This window comes from Tauraco erythrolophus, chromosome 1 (assembly GCF_009769465.1).
Source record: "Tauraco erythrolophus isolate bTauEry1 chromosome 1, bTauEry1.pri, whole genome shotgun sequence".
In the NCBI taxonomy this organism is placed as follows: Eukaryota; Metazoa; Chordata; class Aves; order Musophagiformes; family Musophagidae; genus Tauraco; species Tauraco erythrolophus.
Genome location: NC_141465.1, coordinates 55912644 through 55925504, shown reverse-complemented (window position 1 = coordinate 55925504; position 12861 = coordinate 55912644). Strand labels below are relative to the sequence as shown.

Sequence of the window (12861 nt, the reverse complement as noted above, 5' to 3'; positions counted from 1 at the left end):
AGCTTAGTCAGGGGAGATTCAGGTTGGATGTTAGGAAGTATTTCTTCTCTGAAAGGGTTGTCAGCCACTGGAATAGGCTGCCCAGGGAGGTGGTTGAGTCCCCGTCGCTGGATGTGTTTAAGAATAGGGTGGATGATCTACTTGAGGATATGGTTTAATGGTGATTAGGGATGGTTGGACTCGATGATCTCTAAGGTCTTTTCCAACCTAGAAATCTATGAATCTATGAATCTCTTAAGGTCCCTTCCAGCCTATGCCATTCTATGATTCTATGATTCTTTCCTTCAGAATCTCTTTTACTGCCTGACACAACAAGGAGTTGTGCAGATGAATAGACTTCAGTGAATCACCTTGTCTTTGATTTTATTTGTAGGGTTGACTATTCCAAGATATTTTATTAGAAAACAAAAAGTGTAGAAAACAAGGAGAGGTACAAGGCATCTTGTGTTAGATACTTGTTCAACATATGATATTGATGGAGCTTAGTTGTGAACTAATAATAAAAAAACATCTGGGATAATCATGTTCAAGTGCAGACCAATTTGTTCAAATATCTTTGGTTACTATCTTTCAATGATGGAGTAACTTTCAAAGACAAAATATAAAGCAATCTTAATCTGCAAGAATTTATTTCTAGCTTTTCACATTCAAATCAGTTTTTTGAATCAAACTGCTAAATTCCTTTGTTTGATAGCTCTGTTTGGCCCCTGTTTTTTTTTTGGTGAAGGAATGGCAGAAGGAAATAATCAGCTAAGAATTTTGCCCTTCCTGAGAGTGATGCTTTCTGCGATTTTCACGTTTATTCAGATGCAGAACAGTCGACGACATCTTTGCTTCTTTCTCCATAATGTTCACCAACTACGGGACTGCTGTGTAATAAGTCAGCAAAAAAAAAAGCATTTTCTGACAGATACAGTCTCAAGCACAAAACAGGATACTGGGCAGAGAAGTTTTTTACACACTGATCATTTCTGAACTCTTTAAAAATCAGCCAGCCAACCAACCCACTGTTTCCCCACTTTCAAATTGTGGTTTTATTTCATTTAGCAAAGCTAAGAAGGTGCTTTCTCAGCTGAGATTCTACTGCAAGTGCTGGTGCATATAGGGCTAGTTTTCCTCAGAAAAAGCTGACCAAAACACAGGCATTCTTTGTTTTTGTCAGGGCACAAAACTCTTCCTAATGTATCACAATAGCCAAGAACTATAAACTGGACTCTGAATATATATTATTGAATGTTTCTTGGTTCAGTTAAACAAGCTTATTTTTTTGTCTCCATTTTCCAATCCATTGCTCTGTTGAAATTTAACAAAGGATAACACAAAAATTAAATTATAGAAAAAAAATGTTTCAGAAAAGAACAACAGTCTCCTATGAATACTTTAACATGCACTAGTGTAACCTGTAAGAGAAAATATGCAGGTCACACAGACAACTGTATCCTCTGCATGACACCATGGCCTCATATAAATGAAACATGTTAGAAAAAACTCATGTTTTTTGTTTACCACTAGTAATTAAGAAGAAATTCCTCCTTTGGGCTCGGAGGAAACAGAGGTGATATGACTAATGTATATACACATAGGTCACAACCAAATGCACAATCTTTCTAAAAGCTCTTTTCAAACTGAAAACATCAATAAAAGCTGCTTCTTTTTTTTTTTTCCATTTTGTTTTGTTTTGTTTTTAAACTCACAGCTATGTACATTTTTACAAAGTTTCTTTAAATATAGTTCAGGCTGGCAAGTCATCTCTTTGCACAGAACTATACGTATTTTACTGCATAGTCAGTCCTCCTCTTTTTTTTAATTTTTGTTTTTAATAATAAAATTCTATTTCCCCCATCTGGATTACAGCTTCATATGCTGGGTAAAAGCCCATGGTGATGTCTTTGTTTTAACAAGGGCCATTCATGGTATGGCACATAGAGAATTTTTTTATTATTTTATTTACTAAAAAAAAAAACCAAAACCAAAAAAAACACCTGTACAGTCACTGGCTCTGTGTTCCAGAAGGCTCTGCTTTGCTTTTTAAACTCAAAATATCATTTTAAGTGACTTCTTCTGTCCTCAGTTTTCAATCAAAGTGGTTGAGATCTTAAAGCAGTATCGTAACAGCAATGTACATTTTTCACATTTCACAGGGTTTGTAGTTGATCTTTTACATCAGAGAGTTTCTGTGGGAAGGATCAGTAAGAAAATAATGACTGTCCTTCTCTTTTACTTGTTTTTACTTTAGATTTTGACAAGGTGTTCAATGGATGGTATTATAACTTCTTCTTCTTCTTTTTTTTTTTTTTTTTCCTTTCTTCCAAGTGGCTTGTGAGGGCAGCGGGGGAAGGGCTGAGCTATACCCTAGTGGTCGAATGTCCATGGGGCAAATTTGTACTGTTTTGTCCTCCACTGAAGGTGTTGAAAGTATGCAAAGGCTGCATTCCTGTTAATGTATTTGGAATCATGGTTATGGTGTTGGGTGTCATTAGTGGGATGTCGTCTGGGGACCTTCTCAAAGTAAGCGTGTAGTCAGGTGGACAGGTTAGTCTCAGCGTGTCATGGGCCTGCAGTGATTCACACTCGTGGTCATGTTCCAGCTGTTTCATCTGCAGTGACATAATCTCTTCGTTCTGTATGTGTGCGATATCGTTGGTTGTATTCCTCTGGGGGCTAGGGCGCCTGTGAGTCTCGTGACGTCGCTTGTCCTTCTTGTAATATAATGCAGCAAAAGCTAAAATATTGAGGAACAGCAGGGACGCCCCCACAGCAATGGTGACGCTCAGCTCCGTGGAGTAATCTCGCTTGTTTTCTATCAAAACTGTTGTATCCTCCGGAGCTGTTTTATGGGTGTCTTTTGAATGTTTGGGATTATTGGCAGGTGTCATTGCTGGGCGTTTGGTGGCTGGCCACAATTTACCAGGAGAACGTCGTGTCACATAAGGAAACGATGTCATGTCAGGAGGGGGGACTTTAGTTGTTGTGGAAACGTACTGAAATATTTCGTTCAGGTTGTGAAGGTGCGGTACGAGCTCCAACCAGAAAGCAACTTTTGTTGCTCGGTAGTGATCACGAACTCGGGGTTTCAGGCCAATATGCAGATAAAGCTGGTCTTTAGGATTGTATTTGGACCAGGCCACCTCTTCAAAGCGGTTGGGTTTTGTGTGGATGAACTTTGTGTCCTGTGGAACAGGTTGATTTGGATCTCTACGAAAATAAAAACAGGCAATATTACAGTTATAAACAAAACCAAAATCAAAAACTGAAACAACAACAAAAAATCCCTCCATCCTTTAGTTAATGATTTATCCGAAAATTAGTATAACCTAAAAACAGAAGCTAAAAAACCCTCTCCAACTTAAGAAGAGATGTTAATAAACAACCAAAAGAAAAATTACTTACTGTACAATGCATCTCAGACACTGTAACACTTTTTTACTTGAAAACAGAGAAAGAGTTGAGTTTCTGCTCCCAAAAGCTCATCTGAAGTGCTGTGATTCAGGATCATACTCTCTGAGAGAGGTACTGACTACCTTTACTCATGATAAAGGTGTAAGTTCAGCTCTTCTAAAGGTCTGACATTAACTTTCTCAGTTAAGGTACCATTACTTCCACTGCTGTAAGTAGTAAACAGGGGCATCTAATTCCTGTGGCAATGTTGGAAGACCATGTGACCATAAGAATTTATACTGGCAGTGTGTATCACATAAAAAACTTCACAACATGAAGTGGCAGGGATAATACATGTGATTGGGAACTATTTCTCTTTGTGTTCCTTTACTGAGCTATCAGTCCTCCTTAGCTCAAATATGTACTTTAGGGAAAAACCTTTGAAGTATTTGTATGTCGCGAATCTTTCCATCATTTGCATTAGAAGATTATTATATGAAAGTTCCTTGTACTCATTGCTACCAAATATGCTTAATGGCTGTAGGACAGTGAGCCTTAATTCTGTCCCAGTTTCTAGTGATGAGAAATGTATTAGCTGAGATCAACAAGGTTTATAGTAGTTAAGCAGTAGTAGAGATGAGAGTAGTACACTACTCAGAGATAGTTTCAAAATTGATTTCCCAAATATTTAATTGAAATTATGCTTTTCATATTTTTTTTTCTTCTTGTAGGTTCAAAATAAAAACAAATCAATGGCACAAAAAGCATTTAAATGTGGTTAATGTCAATGTACCCTTATAATTTTGGTAAACCTTACATAAATATGACTTCCTTTTAGCATGCAAAAATACAGAAATTTAAAATTACTAATATTGAGTTTAATGTTATGTTGTGCATGAATTGGATCTTCTTTTGCAGCAAAGCGTATTTTCTGGAACTTTGTGATATCTCATGTATGCTGAGAGTACATGATTCATTTTCTGTGCATTACTCTGAGAAGTTTCCTTTCTCCTTTCCATTCCCATATGCATTAGTTTATTTTCTGTGAAAACTATTCTAATATTTTTCTTTTCTTCCAATATACTGTTATGTATATTATGGGAATAGCAAGACCTACCACTGCAGATTTTAAAGCTTCTTAGTTTTTTAATTTTTCTGTTTTTAAAAGCTCATGAATATGATTGCCCAGTTTAGCATACCTCTGCTGTTCATAAAGAGCTATTCCTTAGTTCTTAAACCAGACTGGTAATTGGACTTCAATAATCACATGATTCTTGTATTCATTTGTTTACCTGAAAGAATTTATCTTACTTTTTTTTTTAACTGAAAGGAAGAATTCTTTTTCTGTATAATTTTGGTATTTTGGTTTACTTATGTTTGTAGGTTTAGGGGTTTGGGGTTTTTTGGGTGGTTTGTTCTTTTTTTATGTTATACTGTATCAAATCTTTCCCATCTCACTAAAGAGTTCCAAAACTGTGGCTATTTAATTAATTGATATGTTTATTTATTTGTTTATTTATCATTTTATGTAGTAATAGTTAGCCAAATTGTGTAAATTCTGAACAAAAAGATAATTGTCTAGCAATTGTTCATCCTAGCTGAAGCTGGAGAAGTAATATTCACTTCCAGGCAGTTCAGCAGCACATGTATGCTGCTACTTTGAAGGATTCTAACATGCATTCAAGAAGGACATAAAAGTATTTCTTCTGTTTTTGAAGAGTAGACTGAAAGATTTTGAAAATCCAGAGGAGAAGATATTGGCACAATTCAATATATCGACTACTACAGTGTTTCAGAGTTCAACACATAAATTCTAAAGCAAAGAAAAAATCTGCAAGATTATAACAACACAAAGCATTCTTCTTGTCAGAAACTGAAAATCCTGCAAGAGTTACAGCACAAAATCCATCCATTTTGTGTTCTCCCTACTTGCTGTTCTGAATCGCACAAAAGACTCTTGGAAGGGTCCTATAGAAGATATATAAATTAAACTAGCTCATAAAAACAAGTTGTGCTTGATAGACAGTACAGGAGATGAAGAAGCTGAGCACTCATGTCAATGAGTGAAGCTGGACATGCACTATTTTCTTTCTTTAAAGGTCCTATAAAAATGATAATAGATGATGATTTTAGCAAAGAAACGTTTCTGAAATTAGCATTCCCTTCCCTTACAAACAGTCTACAAAATAACTTAAGTATCCATCTCCCTTTCCCTCTCTTCCATTCTCTACCTCTATCTTTCCTTTTTAACTGTATCTATTCAAATAGCTAAATACGATGCTGTCTCCTTCAAACACAAGAGAGAAAACTACATTATGTGAGACTGGTTTTGTATTTCAGGATTTGTTTACCTGGTCATGTGTGGACATGAAGCTGTCCACTGAAACAAGCAGCAGAAAAAAATCAGTCAGTCCTACAGACAAGTAATGGTTTTGATAAGCATCATCTCAAGGGTTGATCACTTAATAACTCAATAGATGATCTGAATATTCTGTCTCTGAATTTGTAAGATAGATATCTAAATTTTTCTTTGTTTTTTTTTTTTTTTTGGTCGTTTGTTTTGTTGGGGTTTTTTCACAATAAAATGGAATAATTAAGTCCAGTCCTAATAGAGGATCTAATAATGCACTGATCTAGCTTTGCAGACTAATGATAATTTACCAAAAATATTCAATGGATATAAATAAGAGTATTTTTACTTTCCTTGGCCCCTTTCCTATGTGCACTGGAAACAATTCATAAAATCATAAGGTTACAACTTATGACATGTTAAGTATTTTTCCTGGGAAGTTGGGCAGTTTATTCTATTATGAACACTTTTCCAGTGTTATAGATAGGTGTAAAATACAGGTGTACATAAAAGATAGGTTTACATACAGTCATGTCTCCATACCCAATCAGCTGATCGACAAAACTTTTGATCTATTACTTTAACTTCAAATTTCCTTGATTTTTTTTTAGCCTCTTACATCAGCTTTGTGTTTCTGGACATTCTTGAGACTCAGGTGTACAATTACAAAACTACAGGCTGCTGAGAGACCTTCCTTTACAAACCCACTGCAATCATGATGACAAAAATATAATTGGAATAATATATTTTCAGTTCTACACTTCCTCCAGTAATGGCTCTCACAAGGACTAAATAACTTGTTTCCCAATCTCACTAGGTGGCACTAGGTGGCAGGGAGGCTTTTTTTTTTCTTCATCCTTATGTTAGGACAAAATTGATGATGATTGTCGTTCATTTTGCTCTCCAATTATTTATTTTCACAGCCTTCATAATTCAATTTCTAGAATCATCAAATCATAGAATGGTCTCGATTGGAACAGGCCTTAAAAATCATCTAGTTCCAACTCCCCTGTCATGGGCAGGGACACTTTCCATTAGATCAGGTTGCTCAAGGTCTCATCCAACCTGGCCTTGAATATCTCCAGGGCTGGGGCATCACAATTTCTCTGGGCAACTTGTTCCATTGTTTAACCACCCTCATTTTAAAAAATTTCTTTCTTGTATCTAATTGAAATCTACCCTCTTTCAGTTTAAAGCCGTTGCTCTTATACTGCCCCTACGTGTCCTTGTCAAAAGTCCCTCTCCAGCTTTCTTGTGGGGCCCCTTTAAGTACTGGAAGGCTGCAATAAGATCGCCCCAGAGCCTTCTCTTCTCCAGGCTGAACAATCCCAACTCTCTCAGCCTGTCTTCATAGCAGAGGTGCTCCAGCCCTCAGATCATCTTCGTGGCCCTCCTTTGGACCCGCTCCAACAGCTCCATGTCTTTCTTATGTTGGGGACCACAGAGCTGAACACAGTACTCTGAGTGGGGTCTCACGAGAGCAGAGGGGCAGAATCACTTCCCTCGACCTGCTGGCCACGCTTCTTTTGATGCAGCCCAGGATACAGTTGGCTTTCTGGGCTGCAAGTGCACATTGCCGGCTCATGTTGAGCTTCTCATCCACCAGTGCTCTCAAGTCCTTCTCCTCCTGTCTGCTCTCAGTCCATTCTCCGCACAGCCTTTAAAAGCTGTTTAAATTTAAACATCTTCTCCATCAAAAAATGTCCCCGTCATGAAATGCTTGAACTTGTCTTCCATATGATAGAAGACCATCTGATGGTCTTTCTTGTCTTATCTAAGATATTTTTTTATTAATGTGCAGAATCAACTGATTTCACCTATTACTTTTTTCCCCCACTATCAGTCTGCACTGATTTTGCTCAATTTAACACGTTGCTATTTGTTGTCATTTAATTCACACGTCATGGGCTACAAATGTACATTCAAAGCATTGATTTTTTCTCAGGTGATATAAATAGATGTGTCTGCAATAGATGTTGACTGAAGCACAACATACATACCTTTTCACAAGGTGAATTAGTAGTTGACGTGGAGGGCAAATGAGGTTACTGAGTATTTCATATCTGGTGATATTGGCATGGAAAGAATATTGGAAAGATACAGGATATCTTAAGAAGTTTTCTCTTATCCTGAATTCCATATAACCTGTTCAAATACCATTCATCTTTTATTTACTTCTGCCACAGAGTTAACTATCATTCAGGACACTGGAACTGTTACGTTAATGCACTTAAAGTGTTCCACTCTTTTGTGTCGTTTTCTTTCTAACTTCACTGGAAAGCAAAATGTCTTGATATTTACATACTGAGTATGTCTCCAGACACTAAAGGGCCCCTTGATCATTTATTTTCTTTCAGCAGTCCTCTTTTCTCCACATGGGAAAAAAAAACAAAACAAACAACACACACACAAAAAAAAAACCACAAAAAAACCCCACTGTGGCATTTCTTCATGCTTCCACTGATTTTTCCTGTTGTCACAATATTAATAATAGTACAGACATTCCTGCCTGAAGCACTGATACAAAAGCTATTTTCCCTTACCTCCTTTCCTCACATCACCAGGTCCCACTGTTGCCATGCTCCCAGTCAGCTATTATAACTACTAAGGAAATCAAACTATAAGTACACTGTTTTGTTTGACTAACACAGATTGACCATTGGAGACAGTTATTTCTTCAGACAAAAACATCAAAAAGAAATGCAACAGCCTCATAAAAGAGTTCACAGACAATTGATTTGAAAATAAACTTTAATCATTGTAAGTTTAATTGTGTATTCCATTAGAAAACCAAACTGAATATAAAATATAAACATAATAACTCAGGTTTTTCCCTTACAATCAATGGTAGTAAAGTAATTCAGGATTATTTATCTGAATTACAAAGAAAACAAGGATATATCTTTTAGGCCTTTATCTTTCCCATCACCAGCCTAGGTAGAACTTAATGAATGGGAGCAAAATTTGAGTATTGTAACTCCTCAAAAAAGGGTGAGTTTTAGAAACCTGATAGATTTCTCTAATGGGAGCATGGCTTCATATCTACGCTATGAAACTTTCACAAGAGTGTAGCTGGCAGAGTATTTGTGAAGGACTAGCACACATCCCTCATGTCATTCACTCTCCCCCTGCTGATGTATCTGCGAAGGATGTAACATGGCCCTAACTAACAACATTTGAGCATATAAAATTGCCATTACAGTTAAGACAGTACTACTGGCAGCAGACTGAAGCTTTAAGTACATTTCTTAATGAAGCTCTTACATATAATTTTGCACATAGTGGAATCAAAACCCATATTTTCATATCATTTTTGTATCCAAAATGTAGTTTCTCACACCTACTCTGTAAAAAATTGTTTTCCTATTTCTAGGGTGTGTTAGAAATACAGTCCTGAAAAAGGCAAAACAACTGTTAATGCACAAAAAAAAAAAAAAGTCATAGCAAGGTAGAAAACGGAAGATTAGCAAAATGCAGCTTCCAGGTATTCATTTCAAGCACAATCCATTTACCACTAAACAGTCACTTTAATTGTCACCTCCTATTTGCTAGCTTCAGTAACAATTCAAAGTGGCTTTGACATCTAGTGATTTTACAGGATTGACCTGCCCTCCAAATCCAGCCTTGGCAGTAGGCCCATTAAACAATGTGTGTTTTTTTAGCTGCGGGTGGTATGTCAGTTAAAAGCCCAGCATAGTCCATCAGAACGATGCACCACCTGAGACGTAGTTATACAGTAAGTACCTGGATGCAGCCTCTGTGGGAGAGTCATCAAGACTGGAAAAGTCTCAGAGACATTAAAGTTAAATAAATAAATCTGCGGTTTTAATGTTCGTCTCACTCACCTACAGGGAAGCGTGGAATAATAAAATCTTTCAGTTAACAGATTTTTCATGTGTTGCCATGGGTACAAACACAAAGCAAGCCAAGTTCCATCAGAATAAGGATGGGGAAACGATCAGTTTAAAAAAAGGGTGGAAAAAGCACCGAAACAAAGCCCCCAACGATGCAATCTTGAAACAGATCAATCTTTTTGAGAGTTGCAGGATCTGAGTGGGCACACAAATTCCAGATTGCATGTGGGAGGGTAGAGAGGAGAACAGTTACCCCATGTATGTCCCCTGTTGCTCTGGGCTTGAGGTGCTACAACCTTCCTTTTTCCATTGGAGGCACCAGAGGTGCAGTGCAAATGTAATCTTAAAATATTATTTTCCTCCAAGTATTCTCTTCTACTATCCAGAACAATCAATCATTGTTCGTATAAACCAAGGGAAAAAACCCAGCAAGGTAATGCGTCTTGGGTTGCTGTTTCCTTTCCTTATGAAAACTGAAATTTTACAGCTAGAGGTCATTTTTTCTGATGTATCTTTTAGACTGTCTATAAAGGGGTAAGTTCGTATTAGAAGATATACCCCATTCCTGTTTCACCAGCAATGGCCAAGTTTCAGAAATTACTCATGGCTCACCCAAAGCACCTGTTATGCCTTTAGGTGCAGCATGACAATAGGTTCATAAACAGAGAACTGAGTGATGGCATGTATAGCCTGCTGAAATTAGCTTTCGAGTAGCAACAGCTGGAAAGTGCTTGCAATTACGAGTAATGGTGATAGCTGGGGCTATCACCCATGTTAGAAGTGAGAAGCTTCTTAGCTGTGAGAAGCTCCTGTCAGCCTCAAAAAATTTCTTAAATATGACTTCTTATTCTACAGGTAATTGTAAATAATAGTGAGACTGTGGAGATCTTGCATCTCCGTAATAATTCCAATGATGTATATTTGTGACGATCTGGGGTCCTCTATGTATATGTGGTAATTCATCCATAAAAATAAAGATAGATTGGTGGTATAATCATCTTTCTGATTGTGTGATACAGCCAGTATGCAGTATTCTCTGTCAATAAACAAAGCTTTCATACTGAAGTTCCTCCATCTCAATATTGATGATGTCTTGTTGCCAAATGCATCTAAATATTTCGCAGTTCATTCACTATTGTTGCAGTACTGTGGGATTTCTGCATGCAAAAGTATCTGTTTGTCTAAAATGCAATGCAACAAAAGCTTTCTTTTTACCTTGTAAATTCACCTGAAGCATTTGATTATTTTTTTACTCAATTCATACTCAAGGTTTTTGTTAAGAGTGCAAAATCTGTCTCCTTTGAACACCATTTGGATTCATTAAAGGCTGCAAGAGCTGCTGAAGCCTCGGAGTGTTTCACACTAGACATCTCTGAATTTTTCTTATACAGCTGCATACCATTCACTGCAGTGCAGTAAAGCTGCAGTTTCCAGAGCCCAATCCTGCCATTAAACATTCATTGGAAAGATTTACAGCCCCTTTGTGCCACAAGTATCTTTGTTTTAATTCAGTACCAAAGACTCAAGGTTAACAAAAAAGCCCTTGCTGCTCAAGTAAAAGTGCAATACTCTTTAAAGGAATGCTATAGGAGGAGGATAGAAATTATTAATAGCACTCACAGATTAAGCTGCTTTGAGGGTTCTTTCCTTGATGCTTACAATTCTATTTCAGCAAAACCACTGATGTCTTTATTTTGTTTCAAAACCAAAATTAATTTAAATCTTTAACCTTCTCAAAGCAAAATTTTTATGGGAGTCTCTTCTTCATTGCAGTCAAGCACTTATTATTGCCATTATAGCCCTCAGAGGGAAAAATCTTTCCAGTGCCTGGCTTTCTGTTCCACTTCCTCCCCGAGTCCCCATTCCTGTGAAGGTCGCTAAAGCAAGAACTTCCTTTCATTTGTAGCAGATAAGTGCTATCTGCCTGACAGTTCCTTCTTCAAGTAGCAGACATGTTGCCACTGATTTTTCAATATCTTAGTGAACTGCCTTTTCTCTGAGACATGCTTTGTCTGAATAATTGCCCTACTTTTTGAATCAAAAATACAGTGCATTATTATTCTCACTGAGCTACTGAAAGAAAATAGTTTAAGGGAACACACTAATTAAAAATCTATTAAATATGAGTAAGTCCTAGTTACCTTCTCTCTTATACAAATACTGCTATAATACTGCTGCAAGATCAGGCTTTGAAACCACTGTTATGGGATACTGACTATTTTAGAAGTATGTTATCAACAAAAAGGAGTGCTGGAGGTCAAACGTACCCAGTTTTGGCGAAGTTAGTCCAGTACGTCATAACTACTGCACTGAGCATGACGTCATTCTTGGAAAAGTTGCAGTTGAACAGCTCTGTGGGGCCAATCATAGGAATCCCAAACACATAAGGGACTTCATCACCATGAGCTGAATCAGCCCAGCTGGGTTTCATTTCACTTTGACAATGGTGATAAAATGCATAGAAATATGTTGGAGATCCATACTGGGCATGCAGGTCAGCAGTAGCAACGGCCGGAGCAACCCACTGGTGGTCTGTAAAAAGAGCTACCAGGGTCTTCCGTCTTGTTTCAGGATTTTCTTTATCTGCCCAATCGGTGTACATGAATTTAATGGTCTCTCGCAATGTATCTTTCCCTTCTGGATAACCATACAGATTGTCCACAAAATTGGAGACAGAAAAGTCAAAATCATTGGGGGAAACACCATCTTCATTGTCTACAATGCCGTCCACAAATTTTAAACCTTCGCCTTGATTCACGCCCAGCATTATATCATAGTTAAGGAATTCCCCTTGCTCCATGAGAATCTGAGGGTCATCTGGAATCACATCTCCGTCTATCACAGGCCCAAAGGCAATGTGGTATGTGGCTGGAGTGATGGTCTGTTGAATGAGTTCTTTGTAATTCTTATTCCGAAGACATTCAACCAAATCAGTGGTATCCAGCATGTCGCAGCCCACTTTATCTGCCAATATCCGAGTGTACTTGGCAGGCTGGTAGTTCACTGCCCAGCTGGACAAGGCTGTTCCACTCTGTATGATTGCCTTTTGGAACAAACCTGCAGGTGCAAATTGTTTAAATGCAAATCCAATTATATATTTAAAAAAAATAAAATTAAAGAAGCTTTCACTAAGCAAAGAAGGCTTTGATTATATGATAACTAAGGGATGCATATTTCTGAATCTCAGTTCAATTTCCATATATTCTACTCACTGCTCTCCCTTTTTATAGTATCTCTAATAGGCTACTAATTAAAATCTCTCTTGTTCTTGATGCTCAC

General features: G+C 37.4%; 1 protein-coding gene across 5 annotated transcripts in view; it reads right to left on the bottom strand.

Moving 5' to 3' along the window:
* Window positions 1-2345: 2345 nt before the first annotated feature.
* The window catches only part of NLGN4X (neuroligin 4 X-linked), a 139709-nt gene continuing 129193 nt past the window's right edge, over window positions 2346-12861 (bottom strand). For all 5 annotated transcript variants that reach the window (XM_086609555.1, XM_086609560.1, XM_086609573.1 and 2 more), the window contains 2 exons: window positions 11850-12639; window positions 2346-3195 (listed from right to left, as the gene is read on the bottom strand). In XM_086609555.1, the coding sequence (XP_086465681.1) occupies window positions 2346-3195; window positions 11850-12639 (1640 nt within the window). The remainder of the gene's footprint in view (window positions 3196-11849; window positions 12640-12861) is intronic.